Genomic DNA, 12,602 nt, shown 5'->3' with positions numbered 1-12,602 from the left:
ACTCCGGCTGTTCCAAGGAAAGCTCCCAAGTGCATGTGCTGGTCACTGCACCCCAAAATGCGCAGGTGTATCCCCTCCTTCTCAGCGGTGCCGGCGGTCCCTTGGCGTACCCCGAGGGCAACACCCCCTTCCCACACTGGTCGTGTCCCCGTAGCGGAGAGCTGCTGGGCCTGTCTGTGCAGGGGACGCACACACCACTTCGCCCCCTGATGCTGGCTACAAGGGAGCCCAGGGATGCTCAGAAAACAACGGTGCCCACTCCCTTCAGCCCTTGCTCCACCACAGCCCTCTCCCCTGTCGTGATGGAGACGCACACATACCCAGAGGGGTGTTTTAGTCTTTTTATAGAAAACTGCAACTCTACTGATATATTTATGCAGATGGGGGCTGGGAAAGCCAAGGGAGAGGTTGGGCTTCCCCTGCAGCACAGGCAGGCAGAGAAGGTAGCTTGGATCGGAAGGGAGCTGCCACCTCTCCTCTTGCAGCCCACAGTGGGACCTCCTGTTTAAGAAAATGGAAGAATCACCAGGAAAAAAAAAAGTAGGGAACAAAGGCAAGGAGAGGGGGAGAAGGTGGGGTGTGGAGACCTCTTCCTCCTCAGCCTAGCCACAGTGTTGGCTCTTTCTGTGGTGGAACACGGGTGTCTACCCCCAGGATGCTGCTGGGTAGGGGGATGTGTGCCTAGCAGAGTGGGGATGGCAAGGCTGGCAAGGGCTCTCCTCCCCTTTTCAAGTCTCACCAGGAGGAGAGGTGGTGTGGAATGTTTCCAGGCCCCCTGGAAGGAGAGGAGAGGACAGCAAGTGCCTGGATGCCTTGGGGGCAAGGGCAAGAGAAGAAATAACACTGGATACCGGCCTCCAACTCTGTCAGAGGGGAGGAAGCTGAGAATGGATCTTGGCCTTGAGCTGGGGAAATTACACAGCGTGGGAGGCGGCTGGACTTCTGCGAGATCCCGGGGGTCTTGCGCGCGCACACACACAGACACACAGCGTGGGGAGGGAGAAGGCACATAGGCCTGAAGGCATCACACAGCTGATCGTGGCAGGAGCCAGGCCAACCCTGCAGGAGTGGAACGTCCCTGGGTGGTGTAACGTCTGCCGTGGCAGTGCAGGTGTGAGGTGTGAGCCGAGGTGTCCAGGGCCTCGGGGGAGAATGCAGAGCCATCTCTCGGTGTCCCTACACCCTCCGTGTGCCTCCGCTAGATGAGAATTTGGAACAGAAAGGAGACAGCAGCTCCTAGGGCTAAGCCCAGTGACAGGAAAAAGGCCATGATGGCTCCAGCTGTCTCTGCTTCATGGGCAAGCACTTTCCTAGGGGAGAAACAGGTGTCAGACCCATCCTCAGGAACACATGCCCCATTCCGGGCTGTGTGTTCAACAGATAGATGGGAGGAGGCCACAGAGGAGCCAGAAGTTGTGCTCCTCTGCAGCAGAGGAACAGCAGGAGCAAAACCACCTTGGCTCTGAGAGCCTGCCTCCACATTACAAGCTTGTAAAGAAAGAAAAAGTGCCTCAGGCAGGCTGCCTGGAAGATCCCGGTCCCAGGGACTCCTGCCCCCACACGCTGCAGCCTGCCTGGCTGAGCCCCAGCTGGGGTCCTGTGCTGCCTGTGCTCCTGTGCTGGGCAAGGCGGCTCACCCTGCTGTGGGTGCTATGCCATGCTTTGTTCCCCTCCAGATCCCCACTACATCCAGCACCTTCCCCAGCATGGCAGATAGGGGAAACTGAGATCTCAAGCAATAGCTTCTTCATCTCAGATATGGAGGCACAAGGCTAGCAGATGGGACGCAGGGGTTGCCTTCCCTGAGGTGGTGTGGCGATTCCGCTCTGCGCCTGCATCCCCTTCTCAGATGCCAGAGCTGGGCACAGCCAGACTCCAGGAGTCTTGCTGGGGCTGGCATCTGGGGGTGTAACCAACCCTTCCCCTGTCCCCAACTCTTACTCACTTGGGCCCGAAGCACATGCAAAGGCTGGCCAGGTAGCCATTGGAGACAGAGAAGAAGATCATGAAGATGATGTACCAGGCGTCATGAGAGAATAAGACAGGCAGGTATTGACGGGGTTGCACATTGCACAGCATGAAAAGAGGGATAAAGACGACACGGAGGGCCACCATCATTGGCAGGAGGCAGCTGTCCTTGCCGGGCTGCGAGAAAAACACAGGTCACTGAGCACCTGAGAAGTAGACTTTCCCCATCCTGCAGCGTGCTGGCAGGGGCTATAGAGAGGCTGTCCCTACTGCACCAGGGCTGCAGAGGAGCCACAGGGATGGCAAAGCTGCTGAGAGATTTTCTGTGCTGCAACAAATCTCAGCATCCCCAGCTGCTGCAGTAAGGACGTCCTACTAGGTCTGTAAGTCCTATCCCAACCGACTTGGAGAGCAGCAGCACTAGAGCCAAAATACTGAGCTGGGCTTGTGAGCGACTGCTAAGCCCTTGCTGGAAACAGGCTGGCAGGAGAGCCTTGGGTACGCTTACACAATCTACTCCTGCAACAACCACTGTGCAGGACAAGGCTGGCTGAGGTAAATCCCCTCTGGCACCTCAGGGCCTGCAAACTGGGCTTTAACCAGCTCTTCAGCCTCCTACGCCATCCCCCAGCCAAACAGGGCAAGATCCAGCAATCTGGGAAAGGGATTACACTGGGGCTGTTTTGGACAGTGCTGGGAAAGGCACAGACTGAGTTATGGTCTCCTTGGATCCTAACAGAGTCCCTGGCCATGCGAGGCTAGGACAATGAAGGAGGCACTGTCCCCCAGTGTTGTCTCTGCAGCTGGGACAGAGGCAGCCCTGGTATGAGTTGTGCCTGGGTCCGTCTGGGGTCCCCTCGATGGAGTACCAGGGTTACAGATGGCAGGGCTCACTGGCCTGGGGGGTCAGGAGAGACCCACAGCTGCCTTGGGAGCTGCCTGGACTGGCGTAGCCATGGGACGCTTCATGAGCACAGGAGAAGCTGAGGTTAGGCCAGCTGCCCTGTGGGCAAACCAGCAAGGGCAGCAGCCTTTCCTGCTTAAGGAGGAGAAAAGGAGTATGCGGGGCCCCAGCCAGGGAAATGAGACCCGATCAGCACACAGTCAGACTTTCCACACAGCCTTGTTTTGGAAATGTCTCCCGCTGGGCCATCCCACCACAGAGGCTGAGGCCTGGACACCAGGCAATGCGGCTCATGGCCAAGGCTGAGGGCAGCCAGGAGAGATGGCTGGGGGAGAAGTGGCTCCAGGCTGTGGGGAAGCCAGGCCTGGACAGACCCCACGGTGTGTGGTGCTGAGAAGCTTCTCTAAACAAACAGTCTGAACAATACAGGGGGAAACGGCTCTTGGGGGGTGGGTGAAGGGGCAGGAAGAGAGACAGACAGGACAGCCCCCTTCCTCACCCACCCCCTGTGACAGCTCCCATCACTCAGCTCCAGCAGCTCTGAGCTAGGCAGGGTAGATGAAAGCAAGGGGACACGGCAGGGGACAGCTCTGTGACCCACGTAGCTCAGCTCTGCCCCGCTCCCAGGACAAGGAAAGCAGCTGTGTCCTGCACAGAGACCAGAGGTTGCATTTTGGGCTGCCCTGCCTTTCACCCTCTTTCGCTGCCGCCATCCTGCCTGGCTGTTTGCATAGCTGGAGTGAAGGTTTGTTTACAAAGAGGCTGAAATGGAGGAGGCAGCTTGATCCAAGCCATGCTGAAAGAGGGATGGGAGGAGGACAGGACAACACTGTGGTTCTCAGCTCTGACCCATAAATCTCTGCTTAGAACTTAAAGCCAATGCAGGAGTCGGCTCTGCACCTCCTTCCTGCTCCCAGCCATGGGTGGCAGCCGCAGTGAGAGTCATGGCCGAGGGGCCTGGGGATGGAGATTGCCTGGGCATTTCCTCCCTGCCCCATGCTTACCCATGTGAAGAGAGCAGTGAGACTCCGTCCCATCCAGTCAAAGACATTAAAGAGCAGGAAGCAGGAGACAGGGATGAAGTATAAATCTGCAGAAGGGGGAGAAGGTCACTGATGAACCCAGGGTGCCCCAGGCCCTCCCACCAATTGCACAGAGGCCGTCTTTCAGGTCTAGGTCCTCCTGGTTTCCCACTAAGGGCTGGAATGGTCTCCCAGCCAGGCCAGCGTCCATATCCAAGCTATCATGCTCAGTGGTTTCCTCTTCCCCTCAGGCCCCTCAAGCCCCACTTTCTTTTCTCCTATTTCCCTTGTTCCCAGTTTCCTCCTACCCCATCCCATCCCTGGCCACACTTACGCCATCTGTTTTCCTCTCCAAAGACAGTGGACACCTTAGCTGTGATGGAAGGAAAGACGCCGATGGTGACAGTGAAGACAAAGCAGACAGACACAGCCATAACCCAGAGCTAGGCAGATGAAAGAAAGAGGCTGGTACCAAACACAGGGCAAGAGACCAGTGCAGGGCTGGTCTCTCCTCATGCTCTCCCACACCTGTGCCCATCCCCTGATACAAGGGGCATGGCAGGGGTAGTTGATAACTCACAGACCTTCTTAAAAATAGCAACAACCGAGGGCGTCTCATCAGGGTTGTGGATAGGGATGATCTTTGAGTTATTCTGCTCCACCCCATTGGGCTCATCTGCAGGGAGAGACACAAACAGGGCATAGCAGACCCCAGAGGGCTGAGATCTAACTTAATCCTTCTGTCTCATTCTTCCTCTCATCTCTTCCTCTTTTTCCTCCCTCTTTCTCCTCTCAGCCCCTCACCTTTCTTAATCAGGTCTCTCTTGGTCTCCAGCTCTGCATTGTACACACGGTACTCTGTCTTGTCCTTCATGGAGTAGTATCGGAAGAAATCCTGCAGAAAGACAGGCACAGAGAACTCATTCATGTGTGATGCAAGAAGGCTGCCAGGAGCTGTGTGGTAATAGCAGATATGGGCAGTATCGGCAAATGCAACATGGGCAAAGTAGTCCTTCCACTTATGTCCAATACTGATGCTTTCCTGCTCACCCAGGGGCTCCTTTCACAGTACCCCAAGGATACTGGGATATCTGAGGTGGGAAGTATCCCAGAGAGCTCCCTCAGGACAGGGGAGAGCTTGCCCTGACCCAGGAGGTGGAGGCTGGTAGAAGCCAAGGCTGGGCTGCCAGCGGGCCACAGTCCTTGTGCTGTGATGCGCAAAGGTCCCATGTCCCCACACCCTTCCCCACCAAGATGACAGAGTCTCACCAGGCGAGGCAGAAGGATGTAGGAGGAGATTGCCAGCACAATCGCCACACAGGCTGTGGTGAAGTAACCAATGAAGCTCTCTGGTTGCTGGGCGCCAACTGGGAGCACAGGAAGGGAGGAGATGTAGGGAAAAAGGAAGATGACGAGGGCTGAGGGGAGCGAGGCCCTGCTGCCATCTCCCACCAAACCCTACAGCATGACCCCGGCACTCCCTGTTGCCAGCAGTGCTCTGGGAAGGCCCTGTCACCCACAGCGCTGGAATTACTCACTGGCAATACTGACGATCATCGCCAAAGCAGCAAAGATGCCAGCCAAGCCCTGCCCACTCATGATGGGAGCTGTGTAGCTGGCAGGCAGGAGCCCTGCCAGCCCAAAGAGGCTGCTCTGGAGGATGGCGCCAAAGGCTGCAAAGGGGAAAGATGAGCAGAAATAAGAAAACAACAGCAAGGATGGACTACACCTCCACAGGGAGCCAAGGCCCTCGCCCTGTGAGGGCAAGGCAGGTCCCCCTCCTCCTTGGCTCTCACGCATTGAGGTTCATGCTTTCCTCCCAGAGATATCAGCCCTAGCCATGGGGCTGTACCCCTTCCTTCCCCCTGCTGCCTCACTCACAGTTGATGAAGACGATGCTGATCATGGTAAAGACGAAGAAGGAAAGAGGCTCCATGGTGACCTTCACCATGATCGCAGTGACTAAAAACACCAGCCCAATGGCCACCAGGCTGCCCAAGATGCGGATCTGCTGGGGAATCCTGCAAGAGGGGGTCTCAGTGAGGAAAACCCACCCCCAAAAGCCTGTGGGGCTGAGGCCAAGCTCTCCCATGGGAACCCCAGCCAAACCCCAGCAAAGGAGACTGGTGTCTTGCCCTTGACTTGACTGAATGGGCTGCGGCTTGGCTCAGTGCTGGGGCAGGAGAACGGGCCAGGGCTGGGTGGCCCTATGGGGGCTGGCAGGGGCAAGGATGGGGCAAGGCTCACCGCTGGTGGATGAAGGAGTTGAGGCAGGTGAAGATGAGGAGGGGCAGCATGGAGCAGAGAGTCATGAAGTTGTCAAACATGGTCTGCAGGTAGTTGGAGGACATGGCAGCCTCACTGGTCTGGTTCGTCTTTTTCTTTTCCGGGTCCGCAAGCTGATCAATGAAATACTGCAAGAGAAGGAGTCTGGTGGGGCTGAGGTGCTGGAAGGCCTCCCCCCAGCACACTCAGGCCAGCACACTCTTGTCCCCCTCCAGCCCCATGCCCAGGCCTCCTGCCACCTCAGCACCACTCATCCTACCCAGGCTACCCACGCTTTTGTCTCCTGCGTGCAAACACAGGAGCTCTATGCTGTGCCATGCAGCCACACCTAGACCACGGTCCCTAGATGTGACAGGGGGCAATTATTGTTATGGGTTGGATATTAGGAAAAGGTTCTTCACCCAGAGAGTGGTGGAGCACTAGAACAGGCTCCCCACAGAGGCAGACATGGTACCAAGCATGACAATATTCAAGAAGCAGTTGGACAACTCCCTCAGAGATATGGTGTGAATATGGGGTTGTCCTGTACAGGGACAGGAGATGGACTTGATGATCCTTGTGAGTCCCTTCCAACTCAGGACATTCTATGATTCCATGGGTAGCAGCAGGCGGGAAGCCCTCACCTTCCTGGCAGTCATGAAGAAATTCCATGGCAGCAGCGTTCCCAGGCCAAGGATGAAGAAGATCAGCCAGACAGCCTTGTACCTGCAGAGGGGACAGAGCAGTTTGGAGTGGGATGCTGGGCAGGGCAGGACAGTCGCTTCTGACTGTCCCTGACCCCACAGCAGGAGGCACCAGGAGGAGGAGGGAGGGCAAAATTTTTTGCCCTGTCCCTGCCCACAGCCCCTGCTAGCCTGGGCTGCTGGAGGAGACATGGTACCACGGAGGGGCCATGGGAGGCCCTCCCTGGGAGAGTGTGAAGGCGGGGGGAGGCTGGCTGCTCCTCAGCATGTGGCACCCAGATGCACAGTGTCCATCACCAGAGCTGGGAGGGAGTCATGCTTCCAAGGTGTGTCCCAGTGCCAGGGACTGTTTATAGCCCATTTGCTAGAGAAAAGCTAATGGAGAGAGCATCTCAGGGAAGGGACAGCTTGGTAGCCCAGTGAGCTTGCAAAAGAGGGGGTCCCCTGTCCTCCCTCACCTCCTGGTATCCTGGATGTGCCCCCACCCCTACACCAGAGCCCAGCATTACCTATCTTGCGGCCCATCTCTTGCTGTCATCTTGTGTGGCAAGAGTCAGCACAGGTCCCAGTAAGTCTCGTGGCTGCTCTCCGTCTGGAAAGCAAACAGAGGGTTTTATGAGGAAGTGAGGGACATGGGACAGGCAGGGGCATAACGATCCGGCCATGCCACAGGGTAAGTGCTCCACAGTACCAGGAGCCTAACAGAGCAGACAAATGGTGGATAGCACAGCGCAGCGGCTCGGGAAACCTGTGGCTCAGAGTCATTCAGTCAAGGGCCGTGACACATGGCTTTATTCTGCTGGCCAGGGGATATCAAGCCTTCCCTCCAAAAGGGAAGCCACTTTCCTGAGAAGCCCAGGCTGCTCGGCACCGGCTGTTCAGCTGCTCCACAGCAGCCTCTTAAGGGATTTGTGAGCCTGCAGCATTCTGCCCACAATCCTGGGACTGTGAGCAAAGCATATGCGCACCAGGCTATGTCCACCCCCCCCCACCTCCCTCCAACACCCAGAGCACAGCAGCACAAAAGACACATTTAATTAAGCAGCCTCTCTAGCCAGAACTACACAAACCCCCCATTTCCAATTCCCACTTCCCTGAGGTTCTCACAGCCCTTTCCTGGGTCACCTTGGAAAGCCAAGGGCATCCCTAGCACTGCTGTCCCCTCCCCGGTGCCTACCGCTCTTTCACCTCCATCACCACCTGCCCTGCTCCTGCCACCGCCCTGGCATTGCTCTCCCCGCAGACAGCCCAAGACACAGCCCCAGGACCCCTGAGAAAGGACCTTCCCTCCCCAGTCCCCTCCCTGTTTCTGGGGCAGAGCAGATTAGCCGCCTCAGAGAAGCCGCAGGCCTGCCTTGTCCTTTTCCAATCCGTGTGGTGCAGCATGGGGTGCTCCAGCGCCTGTCCTAGGGCTTCATCTGCAGCGGAGCTCCTGGCACTGAGCCCCCGGCCCCCTCGGGGCATGCCCCTCAGCCGCCTGCACTGCTGCTGGCTACAGCATCCCTGCCTGCACCCTGCCAGGTAGGGCGTGGGAGGAGGCAGGCAGAAAGCAGCATGCTGGGATCTGTAGTCCCTGCCAGCTCCAGCATGTGTTAAAGGCAGCAGAGCCCGGCCCTTGTTGTAGGTGCCCACGTGATTCTGGGCACAGCTCGCCTCCTCCCGCAGTGTGGTCCTGCAGGTTGGGGAGCCTACAGCTAGTATGGAGCTGAAACATAGGTGGTAGGATGTGGAGAAGGATTTGGGAGGTCTCTTGGCTGCTTGGAAAAGTCAGAGCAGACTGACAGGTATGTCTGTATGAGACCCAGAGCCCCACCGACCTGGCAGGTGCCACCCCATGATGCCAGAGCAGTCTGCAGTGCTGCTCCTCTGCTTCCCATGCAGACAGATCAGGGTATGACAGCTCCTGCCTCACCCTTGTGAGCCACCTGGGCTTCCAGAGAAAACATCCCAAAATCCCCTCCCAGCAGCCTGCCAGTGGTTCCGTGGAAGGAGAACACCCCAAACCCTGACCTGGGATCAGCAGGGGGATCTGTAAGCACAGCTACCACCCCCCTCACACACAGAAAACCCGCCGGGGCCACTGCTTGTCCCCAGGCAAACAGATCTCTCCCCTAAACAGGCGAGAGAAGCCCAGTTCCCCCCAGCAGGTCCCCAGCAAGCCCTCAACACGCTGCCCCTTGCCCAACCAAGCCCCCAGCCCCCCTCCTAGCCCCCCACAAGGTCACATTGGTGTCCCAAGAAACAGGAGCAGGGACTGACCCCACAGACATACCTGGGGAGGACAGAGCCAGGGAAAGTCCCTGTGTTCAGCGTATTTTAAGGCAGTACGGTGCCCCCCTTCTGCACCCCCCTGCTCTTGGGGGTGAGTGTCAGGCTCAAGTCACGGGGACTGGGGCCATGTGGGTCCAGTGGCATCCAAGGTGTCGGGTACCACAGCTGGCACACAGCCCGGGTCCTGCTGCCCAGGCACCCAGGGAAGGGAGGAAGGGAAGGGTGTCATGGAGGAGGTGGCAGGAGCCAGGGGCAACAGGGAGGAGGCGAGGGAGATAGGGGCTCAGGGGGTGCCAGGGCAGGGTGCTGCATGCTGCTCCGCCGTGCTGCTTTCCTGGCCACCTCCTGCCTCTGTCCGGAGAGTGCCCACATCAGGCGTCAGGAGCCTGAGCTTCTCGGCAGGTGCTGCCTGGCTGCCCAGACACAGCCTCCTGCCTGCTCTGTTTGTTTTCTGTCTCACTTCACTAAGTGCCTCCTATTTTTTTCCACAAAGAGCCAGTGCCTGCCAAGGGGCACACAGGTCAGCACTCATTACTACAGGAAATGGTCACATGAAACAGAAAAGGTCACATGAACCAACACCAGCAACAGGTGGGAACCCTGCTCCCATCCAGCGAGAGCAGCCCTACCGTAAGGGACTGGGGTCGGAAGACACCCACCAGCCACTGGGCTGGCGCAGCACAGCTCTAACCACCTCCCGTAGGAGTCTCCCAGCTACCAGCTCGCTGGCTGCACAGCCTGGGGGATAGGGGAAAGGAGGAGCGATGCTGGGGGCCTTGGCATAAGGACATCCATTTTGTTCCTGGGGGCAGAGCAGTCCATCTCATCCCCTTGGAAGCTACGTGTAAGCGGAAGGAGCAAGACAAGAAGGAGTGGCCTTAAACCACAACCTAGCACCTCTGAACAGGTACAAACAAGAGATGGCACAATTTTAATTGCCCATTTGTGCCACACAAAGGCCTTGACAGACGCTAAGTGACACCTGCGGTATTGGGCCATGCGTCGTCCCATTGCCAGCCAAGCCCTGGGAGCCCACGGCAGGGCAAGCATCACCAAAACTGCCTAACCTCTGCAGAAAAACTTGCACTGCAGGACAGCCACGCCTGCAGGCAGCCATTTGTCACCAGGCTTCAGAGGTCTCCCTACCTCTCTCTTCCCACGCATTGCCTTTTCTCCCGCTTCTGCTGCCTTCGCGGAAGGCAAGCACAGTGCATGCTTGGCTTTACACTCAAGAGCAATTTCACGGTGCCGGGTAGGCACGCTATTGGTTTCTACCCAGAAACACCAGCTCTTTAAAGAAAAGCCGTTTATGCCACACCAAGCCATAGCACTGTCCTTGCAGTCCCTAGACAGGGAGCTGACAGCAGGGTCAAATGTTGAGCACCCTGCTTCCTCCTGCCACCACTTGTAGGGGATCACTTTGCAGGGATAAGGTCAGCACTTCCTCTGAGCATGGCCAAGAGCCTCACAAGGCTTCACCCCATCCCCTACATCCGCTCGCCACCCTAGGTGACACCAGAGCCCTCCTGACAAGAAGGCTGATCTGGGAGCCCACCAAGGTTTACCTGCGGGCAGGGAACAAGCCCAGCACAGGTGTGCAAGACACATGAAGCCTTCGTGGCCGTGACTCAGCTGGAGGATGGGAAATGCTCTGAGACCACCCGTTTCATGAAATTTCATGTGTGTGCCTGAACTCTAACCACACTACTTGCAGGTCCTCCTACCTTGTGCAAGGGTCTGGGGAACCAGTCTTCTGGGCAGTGTCCTGCCCACCTCCACCTTCAGTCACCAGCTGTGAGGACACGTGCTTGTATTTCACAAGATGTATGTGTGTGTGATCGTGCACCATCACCGCGGCACTGGGTCAAACACGAGCCCTCCCAAAATAAGGGCAGGTACTCTGGGTCAAATCAGAGGCTGCTCTGGCTCAAAAGCTCGTCTCCATCAGAGGGCAAAAGCAGATACTAAGAAAGTGTAAGAGTACTAAGTCCCCAACTGCTCCCCCAGCCTCCAAGCTGGGAGGAATATGCTGTCCTTGTGTTTTGTAGCCCACAGTAGGTTTCGCTTCTGTGAAATCCCTGCTTCCGCTCTTAACTTGGGAGCCTCTGAGTGATGGCAGCATCTCTCCCTGCATGCAGATGCTCACTGTTGTCGTCAAAGGGTGGATGAACATTGGGGTGGCTTTACCATGTCAGCCACAGCTCTACAGGCCTGGATTGTATCCACCCTACAGCACGTTTTCCAAACAGAGAAATTCTAGCTCACTTAGTCATCCAGGCATGGCTCCACGCCTTCAGTTGTCCGTGTTGTTTTCCATCCAACCTTCCCCAGCTCCCCTCGACCCTTCCAGAGATGCTGGGGCTGGGAGCACACAGGGACTGCGAGGGGGTGAGCAGTGAATTTGAAGAGCAGCTCAAGGCTCTCCTGCTTTGTTCCTGCTTTGTCACTCACAAAGATGATTTGATGTGTTTTTACGGACACTGAGCTATCCAAAACAGCCCCAGGCCTTGCTGCAAGCAGCCTGCTCACTGTGTAATCTTGTTTGCAGCTCTGGGGCTTCTCCCCCCACCCCCTGCTCATCTATCACTTGATATTTATCTAAACTGAATTTCATCTGCCCACCACCCAGTGTCGTAATGGTTGTCTGCACTCTTCCTAGCTGGCACTTGCCCTAAGAACCTGAGTAATCCAATCACCTCAGCAAGCCCCGTCATCTCATTGCTCATTCCCTTTTCCAGGTCACTCGTGAACACACTGAAAAAACACAGGACCCAATGCAGCGATCTCTTTCCACCACAAAAACTGACCACTGACTCCTACACCCTCCTTCCTGTTTTCGTACCAATTACAGAGCCATGCAAGGACCTTTCCTCTTGACCAGCCAGTTCCCTTAAAAACTGGGCTGAAAGCCCTGGCTGAATGTTTTTTGGGAAGTGGCACAGGCGCCATGAGCCCAGAGTCCCTACAAAGCGCTGCCCCAGCTTGGGGGCCCCTCGGCAGGAGCCTCCCCAGCTGCCCACGGACTCCATCACTGTGCAGACACCCAGGACATGCAGCAGATTTACCAGTCAGCTTTTCCCTGAAGTTCCCTCCAGCCCTTCTTAGAACTGAACGTCACATCTTTCCCCCCGCCCAGTCCCTGGGGCCGGGACAGTTGCAAATAAATGACTAGAGGCCACACGTGACAGCAAGCCCGTTCACCCTCCCTTTCCTTTTGGTAGACATCGCCTTGCCCTATCGACCTGTTGCCATTTAGCTTTGCTTTCTAGCCTTTCTTCTGCGGATGCTCTGAGGAACTCCACAAAAGAAAGCAGAATAAACTGCTCAGGCTCTTCTGGAGCAGACAGAGAGGCAAAAACTTCACCTGACTTTTCTGCTATGGCCTCTTTTCTCCAGTCCCCCGTCCCTCCAACAGACTGTGGCAGGCTTCCTACCCCCGATGTACTTTGCAAGCAGTTTTCATCAGAG

The 12,602-nt window shown here is 56.8% G+C and overlaps 1 protein-coding gene across 6 annotated transcripts in view; it reads right to left on the bottom strand.

Moving 5' to 3' along the window:
• Positions 1-327: 327 nt before the first annotated feature.
• SLC29A1 (solute carrier family 29 member 1 (Augustine blood group)) overlaps positions 328-12,602 on the bottom strand; it is a 32,952-nt gene continuing 20,677 nt past the window's right edge. For all 6 annotated transcript variants that reach the window (XM_064445985.1, XM_064445986.1, XM_064445989.1 and 3 more), the window contains 12 exons: positions 7,373-7,455; positions 6,804-6,885; positions 6,142-6,308; positions 5,776-5,915; positions 5,433-5,567; positions 5,164-5,261; positions 4,699-4,789; positions 4,479-4,570; positions 4,229-4,337; positions 3,877-3,962; positions 1,946-2,145; positions 328-1,310 (listed from right to left, as the gene is read on the bottom strand). In XM_064445985.1, coding sequence (XP_064302055.1) covers positions 1,199-1,310; positions 1,946-2,145; positions 3,877-3,962; positions 4,229-4,337; positions 4,479-4,570; positions 4,699-4,789; positions 5,164-5,261; positions 5,433-5,567; positions 5,776-5,915; positions 6,142-6,308; positions 6,804-6,885; positions 7,373-7,401 — 1,341 coding nt within the window. In that variant the 5' untranslated portion in view covers positions 7,402-7,455 and the 3' untranslated portion in view covers positions 328-1,198. The remainder of the gene's footprint in view (positions 1,311-1,945; positions 2,146-3,876; positions 3,963-4,228; positions 4,338-4,478; positions 4,571-4,698; positions 4,790-5,163; positions 5,262-5,432; positions 5,568-5,775; positions 5,916-6,141; positions 6,309-6,803; positions 6,886-7,372; positions 7,456-12,602) is intronic.

Source organism: Phalacrocorax carbo, chromosome 3, assembly GCF_963921805.1.
Source record: "Phalacrocorax carbo chromosome 3, bPhaCar2.1, whole genome shotgun sequence".
Lineage (NCBI taxonomy): Eukaryota > Metazoa > Chordata > Aves > Suliformes > Phalacrocoracidae > Phalacrocorax > Phalacrocorax carbo.
The sequence above is the reverse complement of the archived record's forward strand: the minus strand, read 5'-3'. Positions and strand labels throughout refer to the sequence as shown.